At 44.2% G+C, this 15,897-nt stretch overlaps 1 protein-coding gene across 1 annotated transcript in view; it reads right to left on the bottom strand.

The window, feature by feature from the left end:
• The window catches only part of CWC27 (CWC27 spliceosome associated cyclophilin), a 270,523-nt gene that overhangs the window by 126,518 nt on the left and 128,108 nt on the right, over positions 1-15,897 (bottom strand). The window contains exon 11 of the mRNA XM_077286145.1: positions 13,244-13,353. Within this exon, the coding sequence (XP_077142260.1) occupies positions 13,244-13,353 (110 nt within the window). The remainder of the gene's footprint in view (positions 1-13,243; positions 13,354-15,897) is intronic.

Raw genomic sequence — 15,897 nt, 5'->3', positions numbered from 1 at the left:
CCACTTTGGTCTCCCCTTTCTTTTGCAATTCAGGGTTCCATCCTCGTTTTTCATCTGGTCAGGTGGAGTCTTCGGATTGTCCTGGAGTGGATACCATGGTGGATAGGTTGCATCGTATTTGGGGGCAGGTGGTGGACAATTTGGAGTTGTCCCAGGAGAAGACTCAACGTTTTGCTAATCGCCATCGTCGTGTTGGTCCTCGTCTTCGTGTTGGGGACTTGGTGTGGTTGTCCTCCCGTTTTGTCCCTATGAGGGTCTCTTCTCCTAAGTTTAAGCCTCGGTTCATCGGTCCTTATAAGATTTTGGAAATTCTTAACCCTGTGTCTTTTCGTTTGGACCTCCCAGCGTCCTTTGCTATCCATAATGTCTTCCATCGGTCATTGTTGCGGAGGTATGAGGTACCACTTGTGCCTTCTGTTGAGCCTCCTGCTCCTGTGCTGGTTGAGGGTGAATTGGAGTACGTGGTGGAGAAAATCTTGGACTCCCGTGTTTCCAGACGGAGACTTCAATATCTGGTGAAATGGAAGGGCTACGGTCAAGAGGATAATTCTTGGGTTACAGCTTCTGATGTTCATGCTTCTGATTTGGTCCGTGCCTTTCATAGGGCTCATCCAGATCGCCCTGGTGGTTCTTGTGAGGGTTCGGTGCCCCCTCCTTAAGGGGGGGGTACTGTTGTGATTCGGTTCGTGGGCTCCCCCGGTGGTCTCTTGTGGTACTGGTGTCCTGCAAGCTTTGCCTTTTCAGTTCACCTGTTCCTATCAGGATGTGGAGTATCCTATTTAACCTTGCTCCTCAGTCATTCTAATGCTGGCCATCAATGTATCCAGAGTGATTCTGTTGCATGTTCCTGCTCCCAGTTTTCTGCTCAGCTAAGTTGGACACTTTAGTCCTTAAGTCTATTTTTGTATGTTTTGTCCAGTTTGCACTTATGTGAATCTCTGCAGCTGGAAGCTCTTGTTGGGCTGAAATTACCACTCCAGTGGCATGAGTTGTCACATGAGTTAAGGTAATTTCAGGATGGTGTTTTGAAGGGTTTTGCAGCTGACCGCGAAGTCCTCTGTTGTATCTTTCTGCTATTTAGTTAGCGGGCCTCTCTGTGCTAAATCTGCTTTCATACTACGTGTGTCTTTTCATCTGCTCTCACCGTTATTATATGTGGGGGGCTGCTATCTCCTGTGGGGACATTCTCTGGAGGCAAGCCAGGACTGTGTTTTCTTCTACCAGGGGTAGTTAGTTCTCCGGCTGGCGCGCGGCATCTAGAGACAACGCAGGAATGCCCCCTGGCTACTTCTAGTGTGGTGTGTAGGTGTAGCATCGCGGTCAGCTCTAGTTTCCATCACCCGAGAGCTTGTCCGTTTATTCTATGCTTCTGATGTTTCCTTGCCATTGGAAACCATAACAGTTTACACCCACATATGGGGTATCATCGTACTCAGGACAAATTGCACAACATTTTTTGGGGTCCAATTTCTTCTCTTACCCTTGGGAAAATAAAAAATTGGGGGCAAAAAGATCATTTTTGTGAAAAAATATGATTTTTTATTTTTACGGCTCTGCATTATAAACTTCTGTGAAGCACTTGGTGGGTCAAAGTGCTCACCACACATCTAGATAAGTTCCTTAGGGGGTCTACTTTCCAAAATGGTGTCACTTGTAGGGAGTTTCAATGTTTAGGCACATCAGGGGCTCTCCAAACGCAACATGGCGTCCCATCTCAATTCCAGTCAATTTTGCATTGAAAAGTCAAATGGCGCTCCTTCCCTTCCAAGCTCTGCCATGCGCCCAAACAATGGTTTACACCCACATATGGGGTATCAGCGTACTCAGGACAAATTGCACAACATTTTTTGGGGTCCAATTTCCTCTCTTACCCTTGGGAAAATAAAAAATTGGGGGCAAAAAGATCATTTTTGTGAAAAAATATGATTTTTTATTTTTACGGCTCTGCATTATAAACTTCTGTGAAGCACTTGGTGGGTCAAAGTGCTCACCACACATCAAGATAAGTTCCTTAGGGGGTCTACTTTCCAAAATGGTGTCACTTGTAGGGGTTTTCAGTGTTTAGGCACATCAGGGGCTCTCCAAACGCAACATGGCGTCCCATCTCAATTCCAGTCAATTTTGCATTGAAAAGTCAAATGGCGCTCCTTTCCTTCCGAGCTCTGCCATACGCCCAAACAGTGGTTTACCCCCACATATGGGGTATCAGCGTACTCAGGACAAATTGTACAACAACTTTGGGGGTCCATTTTCTCCTGTTACCCTTGGTAAAATAAAACAAATTGGAGCTGAAATAAATTTTGTGTGAAAAAAAGTTAAATGTTCATTTTTATTTAAACATTCCAAAAATTCCTGTGAAACACCTGAAGGGTTAATAAACTTCTTGAATGTGGTTTTGAGCACCTTGAGGGGTGCAGTTTTTAGAATGGTGTCACACTTGGTTATTTTCTATCATATAGACCCCTCAAAATGACTTCAAATGAGATGTGGTCCCTAAAAAAAAATGGTGTTGTAAAAATGAGAAATTGCTGGTCAACTTTTAACCCTTATAACTCCGTCACAAAAAAAAATTTTGGTTCCAAAATTGTACTGATGTAAAGTAGACATGTGGGAAATGTTACTTATTTAGTATTTTGCGTGACATATGTCTGTGATTTAAGGGCATAAAAATTCAAAGTTGGAAAATTGCAAAATTTTCAAAATTTTCGCCAAATTTCCATTTTTTTCACAAATAAACGCAAGTTATATCGAATAAATTTTACCACTAACATGAAGTACAATATGTCACGAGAAAACAATGTCAGAATCGCCAAGATCCGTCAAAGCGTTCCAGAGTTATAGCCTCATAAAGGGACAGTGGTCAGAATTGTAAAAATTGGCCCGGTCATTAACGTGCAAACCACCCTTGGGGGTGAAGGGGTTAAGAAATCAGTCAGTACAACGTTATAGACCCAAAATATGCTTGGTGTTAAAAGATGAAAATTCATTTAAGAAAAAGGCTAAAAAACAAATAAAAATAATAAATCAAATAAAAGAAATAAAACAAAATACTTGAGGAATAATACTTGTTTTCGGTCTCCATTTAGGAAACCCTAGTTCTTCTGTCATTTTAATTTTGAGACAGTCTGACTGAGCAAGTTGTAATTAATCAGAAGCAACAGTGAAATAACGTGTGAAGTCCGGAAAGTTTCCAGTTGCAATCTTGATGTGCTCTCATAGAAAAAAAATGCATCAAAATAATCAAAAAGTACAAGAGTTGTCGGTACCCGAAGCAGCTACTAGAAGTCTCCAAAGCGCAGCAATTAATCATAAGAAGCAGATTAGCCTCGCCTAGAGTGACCCGGCTTGTAACACATTCACAGGTTCACACTGGAAAAGCCGTGAAGAGAACGATATCTTTTCAAATATTTGATTAAGTGCTACAAGATGTTGAGGAAATTTGGTGCTTAAATGAATGATGTGTTTGATGTCATTTCTGGCAACACTACAGTAAATGTCGCATAAAAGCAAAAAGAACTTATTTAAAGAACGGTCTTGACAGCAGCTTGGCAGAGACTGAAACCACCCACTCGAATGAAGAGACCAGAAATGATCAGCAATGTAGACATCTAACCTTTTATCCGCTGAGAGCAAGGGTATATGTTCCAGGCTTCATTTCTCCACGAGAAATTAGCACCGAGAGAAACAGAAGCAAACCTGGGGAATCGCTGGGCACCATCACGAGAACAGGAGGTCTTCTGATCAATTCTGCAGCTTTTCATTAGCGTCTTTCAGCATTTATTTCCCGCTCAATGACAAAATTCCAGCAAAGCAAAGCAGTCAATTTACACCAAAACTATATTTACGTGACTTAACATTTTTATACAAGGCTTACAAGAAATGGCACTACCATGGGTAGAGATGCTAGGGTGTGAAGAGAGCATCCATGTACAGTGTAAGGCCTTGTTCACACGCAGCGGTTTACAGTATCAACAAAGTGAATAAGATTTCAAGCACATTGAGTACCGTATATACTCGTGTATAAGCTGAGTTTCTCAGCACATTTCGGCACAAATACCCCCTTGGCTTATACACGAGTCATTGTCCCAGTTTATGGCGGGGAAGGGGGAGCAGCGGGTCAGAGGAGGTACGAGCCGGCGGCTGCAGCTAAAGCCTGTGCCCACTGCTAAAGATAAATTAATATTCACTGCATTGACAATGAATACTCATTTCTCTCATGGTGTGCGCACAGTTACATCCGCAGCCGCCAGCTTCCGGGCTCTCACCGGTGCCTGCTCATTAAGGTAACCAATATTCACCTCTCTTCACTCCCATGGGCTGGAGAGAGGTGAATATTCATTACCTTGATGAACGAGGACACGTGATTGCAAGGCCGCAGGAACTGCTGGCACCGGAACGAGATAATGTGAGGGCACACTGGGAAGGTAAGTAGGATATATATATATATATATATATATATATATATATATATATATATATATTGTAGGGGTTGTACTCGCTCAGGTGCGGCGGGTGACACTCAGGAGACACGTTCCATTAAAAGTTCACAGGGTTTATTGCTCCATAAGCCACATAGCAACATGAACAACAGGTAAACAGTCTTACGTCAGACAGATGAATCCTCAATCTCCATAGTAGAGCTCCGCTCTCTCAGGTCTGTGGGCACACAGACTGTGCTATGTCCAGCACGTAGGCTCTCCAGCCTAGATATGGTCTCTGTGTGCTGTTCAGGACGTCTGTCCCCACGTGGAACCGTCCAACACACAGGCCACTTTGCAGTGTCCAGCCAGGACACATGGAAGTGTGTCCACCCTGACAGACTCCCAAACACTCACCCATGTGCTACACACACCTCCTTTACATAGGTGTAACCACACCCAGGTACCTGTCACATGGCCAGTCAAGTGAGCGTGACATCACCACAGGTCCCCTCAACACAAAACCATCTTAGGTGTTCAGATACACCTCTTTGGGTGGGTTTGTAGGTGACTGGACCCACCCATCTCTCCAATCACCTGGAAGCCTTCCCAATGTAAACAGATCCCTCAGCAGTAGATCTGCTTGAGCAAAACATACCCAGGCTTCCATCACAGGGCCACCCACCTCTGCGATACATACCGCCCATTAATCTCATGGCCAGTCGCTATGATATATATATATATATATATATATATATATATATATATATATATATATATCTATATCTATAATTGTCTAAGGGTTTTTCCGTCTGTCTGTCTGTCTGTCTTTCTGTCTGTCTGTCTTGGAAATCCCACGTCTCTGATTGGTCGAGGCCTGGCGGCCACGACCAATCAGAGACGGGCACAGCATGGCGACGATGATGTCATAATGGAAATCCCACGTCTCTGATTGGTCGAGGCCGCCAGGCCTCGACCAATCAGCGACGGGCACAGTATCGACGTAGATGTCATAATGGTTGCCATGGCGACGATGATGTCATAAAGGTTGCCTCGACCAATCAGCGACGGGCACAGTCTGCCGCGAATTCTGGAATCATCATTGTCCATATACTACGGGGACATGCATATTCTAGAATACCCGATGCTTTAGAATCGGGCCACAGTCTAGTATATCTATAATTGTCTAAGGGTTTTTCCGTCTGTCTGTCTGTCTTTCTGTCTGTCTGTCTGTCTGTCTGTCTGTCCTGGAAATCCCCAATCAGAGACGGGCACAGCATGGCGACGATGATGTCATAATGGAAATCCCGCGTCTCTGATTGGTCGAGGCAGCCAGGCCTCGACCAATCAGCGACGGGCACAGTATCGACGTAGATGTCATAATGGTTGCCATGGCGACGATGATGTCATAAAGGTTGCCTCGACCAATCAGCGACGGGCACAGTCTGCCGCGAATTCTGGAATCATCATTGTCCATATACTACGGGGACATGCATATTCTAGAATACCCGATGCGTTAGAATCGGGCCACAGTCTAGTATATATATATATATACACACACACACACACACACATACAAAGAAAAGATGGGGATGAGGAGCCATGCAGACAAGGATGGGGATGAGGAGCCATGCAGACAAGGATAGGAATAAGGAGACATGAGGACAAGGGTGGGAGTAAGGAGCCATACAGACAAGGGTGGGAATAAGGAGCCATGCATACAAGGATGGGAATAAGGGAGCCATGCGGACAAGGATGGGAATAAGGGAGCCATGCGGACAAGGATGGGAATAAGGGAGCCATGCATACAAGGATGGGAATAAGGGGCCATGCAGACAAGGATGGGGATAAGGGAGCCATGCATACAAGGATGGGAATAAGAAGCCATGCATACAAGAATGGGAATAAGGAGCCATACAGACAAGGGTGGGAATAAGGGGCCATGAAGACAAGGATGGGGATAAGGAGCCATACAGACAAGGATGAGAATAAGGAGCCATACAGACAAGGATGGGAATAAGGAGCCATGCATACAAGGATAGGAATAAGGAGCCATGCAGACAAGGATGGGGATAATGAGCCATGCAGACAAGGATGGTAATAAGGAGCCATGCAGACAAGGAAGGGGATAAGGAGCCATGCAGACAAGGATGGGGATCAGGAGCCATACAGACAAGGATGGGAATAAGGAGCCATGCATACAAGGATAGGAATAAGGAGCCATGCAGACAAGGATGGGGATAAGGGAGCCATGCATACAAGAATGGAAATAAGGGGCCATGCATACAAGGATGGGAATAAGGGGCCATGCAGACAAGGATGGGGATAAGGAGCCATGCAGACAAGGATGGGGATCAGGAGCCATACAGACAAGGATGGGAATAAGGAGCCATACAGACAAGGATGGGAATAAGGAGCCATGCAGACAAGGATAGGAATAAGGAGCCATGCAGACAAGGATGGGGATAAGGAGCCATGCAGACAAGGATGGTAATAAGGAGCCATGCAGACAAGGATGGGGATAAGGAGCCATGCAGACAAGCATGGGGATAAGGAGCCATACAGACAAGGATGGGAATAAGGAGCCATGCATACAAGGATAGGAATAAGGAGCCATGCAGACAAGGATGGGGATAAGGAGCCATGCAGACAAGGATGGTAATAAGGAGCCATGCAGACAAGGATGGGGATAAGGAGCCATGCAGACAAGCATGGGGATAAGGAGCCATACAGACAAGGATGGGAATAAGGAGCCATGCATACAAGGATAGGAATAAGGAGCCATGCAGACAAGGATGGGGATAAGGAGCCATGCAAACAAGGATGGGGATAAGGAGCCATGCAAACAAGGATGGGGATAAGGAGCCATGCAGACAAGGATGGGGATAAGGAGCCATGCAGACAAGGATGGGGATAAGGAGCCATACAGACAAGGATGGGAATAAGGAGCCATGCATACAAGGATAGGAATAAGGAGCCATGCAGACAAGGATGGGGATAAGGAGCCACGAATACCAGAATAGGGAATAGGGAACAATGCATACTCGAGTCAATCTCTGTTCTAGTGTATCTAAAAGCTTAGGGTTGAGGTCAGAGCTTTGTGCTAGTCAAGTTTTTCCACACGAAAACTCATCCATGTCTTTAGAGATCTCCCTTTGTGCATTGGGTACAGTCATGATGGAAAATAAAAGGGTCTTCCACAAAGAGTTCAATAAAAATGTCTTGTATGTCGAAACGTTAAGATTTAACTTCACTGGAACTAATGGACCTAGTCCAATCCCTGAAATACAACCCTGTAATATTATCCCTCCACACCAAACTTTACACAATGCAGGCAGGCAATGTTCTCTGGGCATATGCCAAATTTAACCTCACTCATCATTCACATCTACCCAGAACATGTTTCCACTGCTCCAAAGAAAAGTAGTGGTATTACACTACTAGAAAAGACGCTTGTGCTTGGTGATGTAAGACCAGCATGCAGCTGCTCAGCCATGGAGACCCATGCCATGAAGCTCTCGGCAGACAGCTTTGGACTAATGTTAATGCCAGAGGAAGTGTGGAGAGTGTGGAGATTAGCATTGTTGACTTTTATGCGCCCTTAGTGACCCCGCTGTCTAATTTTACGTGGTCTCCACTTCATGGCGGAGTTTCTGTGGACAGTGAAGGCTTCCACTTTCAATAATAGCACTTGAAATTGATCGTAGAATATTTCTGGGAGAATACATGTCAACAACTGACTTGATGAGGTCCTATTACAGGACTGCGCTGGCTTCACAGAGATCTTTACCATGAGCCATTCTGTCACAAGTGTTACGCAGTGCGGCACGTCGAGGGGCCGGATGCTGTACACCGGGGGTGATGGGACTGAATGAAAACCCTGAATTCAACGATATATGTATGCCAATGATTTTGTCCATACATTGGACCAGTAATATGCCAACAACGACTTTGCGGACACAACGCCTTTAACTTATTAGCATGTGTTATAAAAAAGTAAAAAGGAAGTTATTTTCTCATTAAAACCAGGTGCTATAAAAGAATTTATGGTGCAAGTTATATATAATCGTGACTATTTACTCTGCTACAAAACAAAATGTCAAGGCCAAGTATTCGGGACGGAGTATTCAATCTGAAAATATTATCCTTCTGAGAAAACAAAAATAGCAAGAAATTCCAGGGAGTTATTAGCAGAAATACAAGTAACTTAATGTTACAGGTCAGATGCAGATGGGATAGATACTGCAGGAAAGAAAATAAAGTGATAAATCAAAACGAATGCCATTGTATCCATTTATGAATAAAGGCAGAGACAAAACGACGTCAGAGTAAGGGCCTGTTTACACTGAACGATAGCGTGGAATGAGCATTCCTAGGAACAATCGCTTCTCGATTATCGGTCAAAACAGGCTGGCAATCACCCGACAAAAGGGCAAAACGCTCAATCGTTGGGTGAAAGGATTATAAAGTTGGCTTAAGGATAATCACTCGGCAGCACTTTGTCCTTTGTAAACAGGACATGTGGTGCAGAGAACAAAAATATTCTATACATCTTGTACTAACCACAGAGTGCGATCGGCCTGTCTAACAAGGCTATTAAACGTCGGGCAATCGGCTTATGTGTAGCCAATAGTGATGACCGAGTGTGCTTGATACTCGAGATTTCCGAGCATGCTCAGGTGTTCTCCGAGTATTTTGAGCGTGCTCGTATATTATGTTTGAGTTCCCGCATCTGCATGATTTGCAGCTGCTAGACAGCCTGAATACATGTGGGGATTCGCTAACATACAGGCAATCCCTGCATGTTTTCAGGTTGTCTAACAGCCGCAAATCATGCAGCTGCATGCCCAAAATACACCTGAGCATGCTCGGAAATCTCGAGTAACGAGCATACTCGCTCATCACTAGTAGCCAACCATTTACCGGCCATGATGGAGCTGTTTAAATGCAGCCAAAAGCTAGGCATACCACACTACACTGATGTGGGGCTGGTAGCTACAGAGTACGGCCACCTTCAGTATTTGCTCAGTATTTTACATCAGTATTTGTAAGACAAAATTAAGAGTGGAACAAAAAAAAAAAAAAACGTCACCACTTCTGCATTTATCACCCACTCCTGGTTTGGGCTTACAAATACGGATGTAAAATACTGACGAAATACAGAATGTGGCCTAAAAACTATGGCTAGCCCCAACTTTTCTGGTGATGGCAACTGGTAAAACAGCCCCTTTAATATCCGCCTGTCTAAGTGCACGGTGCATCGGGGTTTTAAAATGCCTATGCACCAATGTAAATTTCAAGCTAAAAGCTCCACTCCAGCTGTTTTTATTTTCTTATTGCACTGCTGGAGTGGTGCTTTAAATATAATTCCCCTATCTCAGTCACCTGCCGCCACCTTCATCGTTTTCCAGCGTCGCCTCTGTCGGTCTCTGGCGAAAAGTGACCATGGAGCTGCGCGGAGGACACTTTCAATACAAGCGTATGAGAGCCTTGTTCTGGTCTTATTCTAGTTCTCAAATGACTTGTATTGAGAGCTTGTGACTGGAAGTCAGAAGTTAAGGGCACAAGATGGCGCGGCGGAACCGGAGAGGTGCCGAAAAATGGTGAAGACGCTGGAGAGTATGTGACCAGAAGCAGGGGGCTTTTATTTAAAGCACCACTCCAGCGCTGAAAAAAAAACAAAATGCTTGAGTGGTGCTTTAAAATGACAAATGTTATTAAACTGCTTTTCCCTTCTGCATATAAAGTGTTTAAGACTCTGTTCACAGAACATTGTATGAGCTCCAGGCAACAATTAACTATATTGTTTTTTTTTTTTAAATTAAATTAGAGAATTTTTTTTTCAACTGTTTTCGTACACCACAAACCCCATCAGAAAGATCTGACAAATTTCCCTCTGAATTAAGACGGGCGCTTTGTGACCTGGTATAGATGTACAACATATCCAATGACAAATATCGTCCGGTAATTATACTTGCTGCCCCCCGATGTTGGGCACGAGTCTGCCACTCATAATAACAATGCCGGTTCAAATTTCAAAGTTAACGTAGCTTTAGCAAAAATTCATGGCTTTTTTGTGCCACAAAGCAAATGTAAAACGCATGATAAATTCCCCCCATTGACTTGAATGAGAGATTTTTTTTTGTTCTTTAAAGTGGGGACCAGTGACCATCAACTATTGTGAATGGTGGATCCTTTGTGAGATTTGTATGTATAAGGCGTATATCTATTGTAACGCGCTAGGGGCGATGTAGGGGCGATGTAGGGCAGCGTGGCAGACAGTCCATATCAGTAAAACATAGGGTTTTATTTTCAGCTGAAATGTAGCAAACAGTAAAGCAACCAAAAAACAACAAAGACTTGCCCGGCTAGGCGCTAACTAATACATCACACCTGTGACTCACGCTGCCAGGGATGTATGCGGGCTTGGTCCTCTAGCAACATTTAGCACATTTAACCGCTGTGCATAACTTTCTTAGAAACACATCAGTCTGGAGGCCGTGTCCCTCTCTGAAGCTTTTCCTTCAGCCTTCTCTGTGTCTGTAATGAGGCAATGTCACTAAGCAGAAGTGGCTAAGCCTCCAGTACTACCTGTGCTAGAGAGGGAGTGGGAGTGATAAGTCCCACCACTAAATCCTCCTCATCACTCCTATAAAGGTATATATGAATTTTGATGCTCAGTTGTCAAAGAGAAAAATGCAAGATTTTAGATTTTTTTTTCATATAGAGAGCTACATGGAAAATAAAAATAAATAATCATATTTTTACTGCATTTAAGCATTTGTGGAAAAAAACACTGCAAAGTAAAAATGCTTTAAAAAAATGTGATAATATCCGATTAACAAAACTCAAAGTGAGAAGATCTAAATCACATCAATATTCAAGGTGACCAATCTTAGCCTTTAAATCATCAATTCATCAAGGCACACCTGCACAAAGGCAGAGAGTTATCCATTAAATAACAAATCTATTCTGTAGCAGAACAACCACCCTAAGGCTGTGTGCACACGTAGCAGATTTTTTGCAGTTTTTCGCTATAAAAACGCTATAAAACCGCGAAAAAAACGCTAACATTAAGCATCCTATGTAACAGATTGCAATCCGCATTTTTTGTGCACATGCTGCATCTTTTTCCTGAGCGGAATCGCAATCCAGAAAAAACGCAACATGTTCATTAAAATTGCGGAATCGCGGCGATTCTGCACACATAGGAGTGCATTGATCTCCTTACTTCCCGCACGGGGCTGTGCACACCATGCGGTAAGTAAGCAGATCAAGTGCGGTTGGTACCCAGGGTGGAGGAGAGGAGACTCTCCTCCACGGACTGGGCACCATATAAGTGGTAAAAAATAAAGAATTAAAATAAAAAATAGCGATATACTCACCTTCTGGCGGCCCGACCTTCTCAGAGGCTTCCGAGGTGTGTGTGAAGGACCTGCGATGACGTCGCGGTCACGTGATCGCTACGTCAATGGAAGGTCCTGAACACACAGCATTAGGAACGGACGCCGCTGAGGTCTGCAGGTGAGTATAACCTTTTTTTTTATTTTTTTTATTATTTTTAACATTCTATCTTTTACTATAGATGCTGCATAGGCTGCATCTATAGTAAAAAGTTGGTCACACTTGTCAAACACTATGTTTGACAAGTGTGACCAACCTGTCAAACAGTTTTCCAAGCGATGCTACAGATCGCTTGGAAAACGCTAGCACTCTGCAAGCTAATTATGCTTGCAAAACGCTAGTTTTCTGCGGGTATATGCATGCAAATTCTGCATGCGATATACCCGCGGCAGGAGGCGCAGAATTGCCGCGGAAATTTCCACGGCAATTCTGCTACGTGTGAACTCAGCCTAAATGTACAGCTAATGTCATTAACCTGTCACATCGAGAAACGCTTTTTACCTGCAGACATAGGGTTTATCTGCAGGTAAACAGCTTTTAACACCCTGGGTAGCCAGATTACTGGAAATGTGTCGGCTTGGAGAAAATGGGAGTTTTATTCACCCTTCATACCCTCGCTTCCAGTGATTGGGGCGGTTCAGGGAGAGATTACAGCCACTATAAAGTGCACACGTTGCAATCACTCCTTGGTGCTTTGATTGACAGCCTCCTCTACAGTGTGTGTTTGTGTGTGTGTCAAATCAAGGATCAAACACACGATTTATATATTTACCTGCAGATTAGCCCTATATCTGTAAGTAGAGGAAGAGATAACATGGCTGATTTTTATCATCATCAAGTCTGTCTGGGATTAGATAAAGAAACAGACAGATGTGGGCAGGGCCTACTGACATGTGGGCAGGGCCTACTGACATGTGGGCAGGGCCTACTGACATGTGCGCAACGCATACTGACACGTGCGCAACATCTACTAACATGTGGGCAGGGCCTACTGACATGTGGGCAGGGCCTACTGACGTGTGCGGCCACCATAGTTCTGCCACAGCTACCGTGCTCTAGCAGCATCTGAGAACTTTTGGCCACCATAGTTCTGCCACAGCTACCGTGCTCCAGCAGCATCAGAGAACTTTTGGCCACCATAGTTCTGCCACAGCTACCGTGCTCCAGCAGCATCAGAGAACTTTTGGCCACCATAGTTCTGCCACAGCTACCGTGCTCCAGCAGCATCTGAGAACTTTCGGACGCAGCTGCTAACAGCTGATCATCATGGATGCCGGGTGTCACACCACCAACAGTCACATACTGATGACTTTACGATAGTGAATGTTGGGGGTGCAACACCAGGCACCATTGCCATAAAAAAAAAAAAATAAATAAAGTAGTGGCCACTCTTTAAATTTATACAACAAAAAGTAGTTTACCCTCTTTTGCTTCCTTTGCCTTTTCAGATTCTTTTGCCTCATCTTCCCTTTTTCTTTTGGCTGCGTTGAGTTCTCGTTGTAGCTGACGTGCTTCTTTTCGCAATTCTTCGCTAGAGGAAATATAGCAAAAAAAAATAAAATAAATAAATGGGAACAAATGTAAGAAACATATACCGTAAGTAAACTGCAACACTTAAGAAATGAAGGACTTCTTTATCAATCACGATCATAAAAAAAAATCAAATTTATGTCAGAGGTAGAGATGAACACATTGATTCATGTTGCCCTGGTTCTGCTGTCTCGGAGGAGCCTGAGCCTCAGAATGTCAGAGTCTTCACTTCTGTGCCCATCATCATCAGACCGGCATTCAGGGTGACTTTGCATTTATTTGGTCCCAAAATGTCAAGACGCTGCTGAAGGCCTAGTCACTTACTGGATGCCGGGAACAGAAGTGAAGACTTGTCGAGATGCAAAGGAGAACAGGACTGAACCCAGGACCAGGGCAGCCCCAATCACTTTGCTTAACTCTAGTCAGGAGTATAAAAAATTTTGTGGGCAAACTGCCGAGTATTGAACGACCAAGAAAGACTGATCCTTTCAAATCAGAAAACATTACAGTCATCAGTAAAAGAAACAAAAACTTAAAAGTGGTTGTCTCTTTAAGGCATATCATTGCTCATACATTTAGGGCATATAAATGTCATCATGGCTGGGGTCCTGTGAGTCCCTTAGTAAGAGCAGCACCAGTTACTTATTATCATGTCTGCCATGTAACGCCACTGTTCTCATGAGGTGACCACGTTCGTTAACAGCCGATTGTCAAGGACAGGGAGCTTCTATTTTAAATAAAGTTGTCTTTAAGAGACGACCAATTTAAAAGAGTTTTCGTTTGAAAGGATCCCCTTGGAACATACACATAGACAGGCTATGAACCAAGGACTGCTAACAAGAGTGTTATAGGCATGCTCTTTGATCTGTGCAGAAGTCACTATGCAGAGAAGAGGTGGAGGAGAGCTGTGACCAGAAACTATTATCTATGGTGTGATCATATCTTATCTATATATAGAGAGACATGATGAGGAGAAGACTACTAAAAGGTGATCTGTACAGAACAGGAGATATAATTATAATATTTAGCTTAAAGGGGTATTTCTCAAAGATCCTATTCTAATATACACTGCTCAAAAAAATAAAAGAAACCCTAAAATACCGTATCCTAGATATTTCTGAATGAAATATTCCAGTTGCAAACCTTTATTACTTACATAGTGGAATGCGTTGAGAACAATCTACTATATAATTGTCTAAGGGTCACTTCCGTCTTTCTGTCTGTCTGTCCTTCTGTCTGTCACGGATATTCATTGGTCGCGGCCTCTGTCTGTCATGGAATCCAAGTCGCCAATTGGTCGTGGCAAAACGCCCACGACCATTGCCACGACCAATCAGCGATGCGCACAATCCGGAAGAAAATGGCCGCTCCTTACTCCCCGCACTCAGTGCCCTGCACCCGCATACACCCCTCCGGTCACCGCTCACACAGGGTTAATGCCGGCGGTAACGGACCGCGTTATGCCGCGGGTAACGCACTCCGTTACCGCCGCTATTAACCCTGTGTGACCAAGTTTTTACTATTGACGCAGCCTATGCAGCGTCAATAGTAAAAACATCTAATGTTAAAAATAATTTAAAAAAATAAAAAATCATTAGATACTCACCTTCCGCCGCCTTTACCGCTCCTTGCGATGCTCCGGCCGGTCCATGTAAGCGGCACATTCCGGTGGCAAGGATGGTCTGGGAAAAGGACCTGCCATGACGTCACGGTCATGTGACCGCGACGTCATCACAAGTCCTGTGCGCCTGTGCGAGAAGGACCTGCCGTGACGTCACGGTCATGTGACCGCGACACGGTCATGTGACCGAGACGTCATCACAGGTCCTGCGCGCCTGCGCGAAAAGGACCTGCCATGACGTCACGGTCACGTGACAACGACGTCATCACACCCTGGGACTGGAAGCTGCCGCCTGCACCCCACACAGGCGACAGAACTACAACGCGCCTGCGGAAGGTGAGTATATGTTTATTTTTTATTTTTTTAACCTGTAACATACGTGGCTGGGCAATATACTACGTGACTGCCCAATATACTATGTGGCTGCGCAATATACTATGTGGCTCTGTGCTGTATACTACGTTGCTGTGCAATATACTACATCACTGGGCAATATACTACGTCATTGGGCAATATAGTACGTGGCTCTGTGCTGTATACTACGTCACTGGGCAATATACTACGTCGCTGGGCAATATACTACGTCGCTGGGCAATATACTACGTCGCTGGGCAATATACTACGTCGCTGAGCAATATACTACGTGGACATACATATTCTAGAATACCCGATGCATTAGAATCGGGCCACCATCTAGTAAAACATAATAGTGATCAATCTAAATCAAAATGAATATCCCAATGGAGGTTTGGATTTGGAATGATACTCAAAATGAAAGTGGAAAATCAAATTACAGGCTGATCCAACTCCAGTGGAAATGCCTCAAGACAAGGAAATGATGCAGAGTAGTGTGTGTGCTCTCCACGTGCCTGTATGATCTCCCTACAACAGTATGAGTAAACACATGGATGTTAGTGACCTGCT

The sequence above is a fragment of the Ranitomeya variabilis genome, chromosome 1 (assembly GCF_051348905.1).
Source record: "Ranitomeya variabilis isolate aRanVar5 chromosome 1, aRanVar5.hap1, whole genome shotgun sequence".
NCBI classification, from domain to species: Eukaryota; Metazoa; Chordata; class Amphibia; order Anura; family Dendrobatidae; genus Ranitomeya; species Ranitomeya variabilis.
Note: the sequence above shows the minus strand (reverse complement) of the source record. Positions and strands in the feature narration are given on the sequence as shown.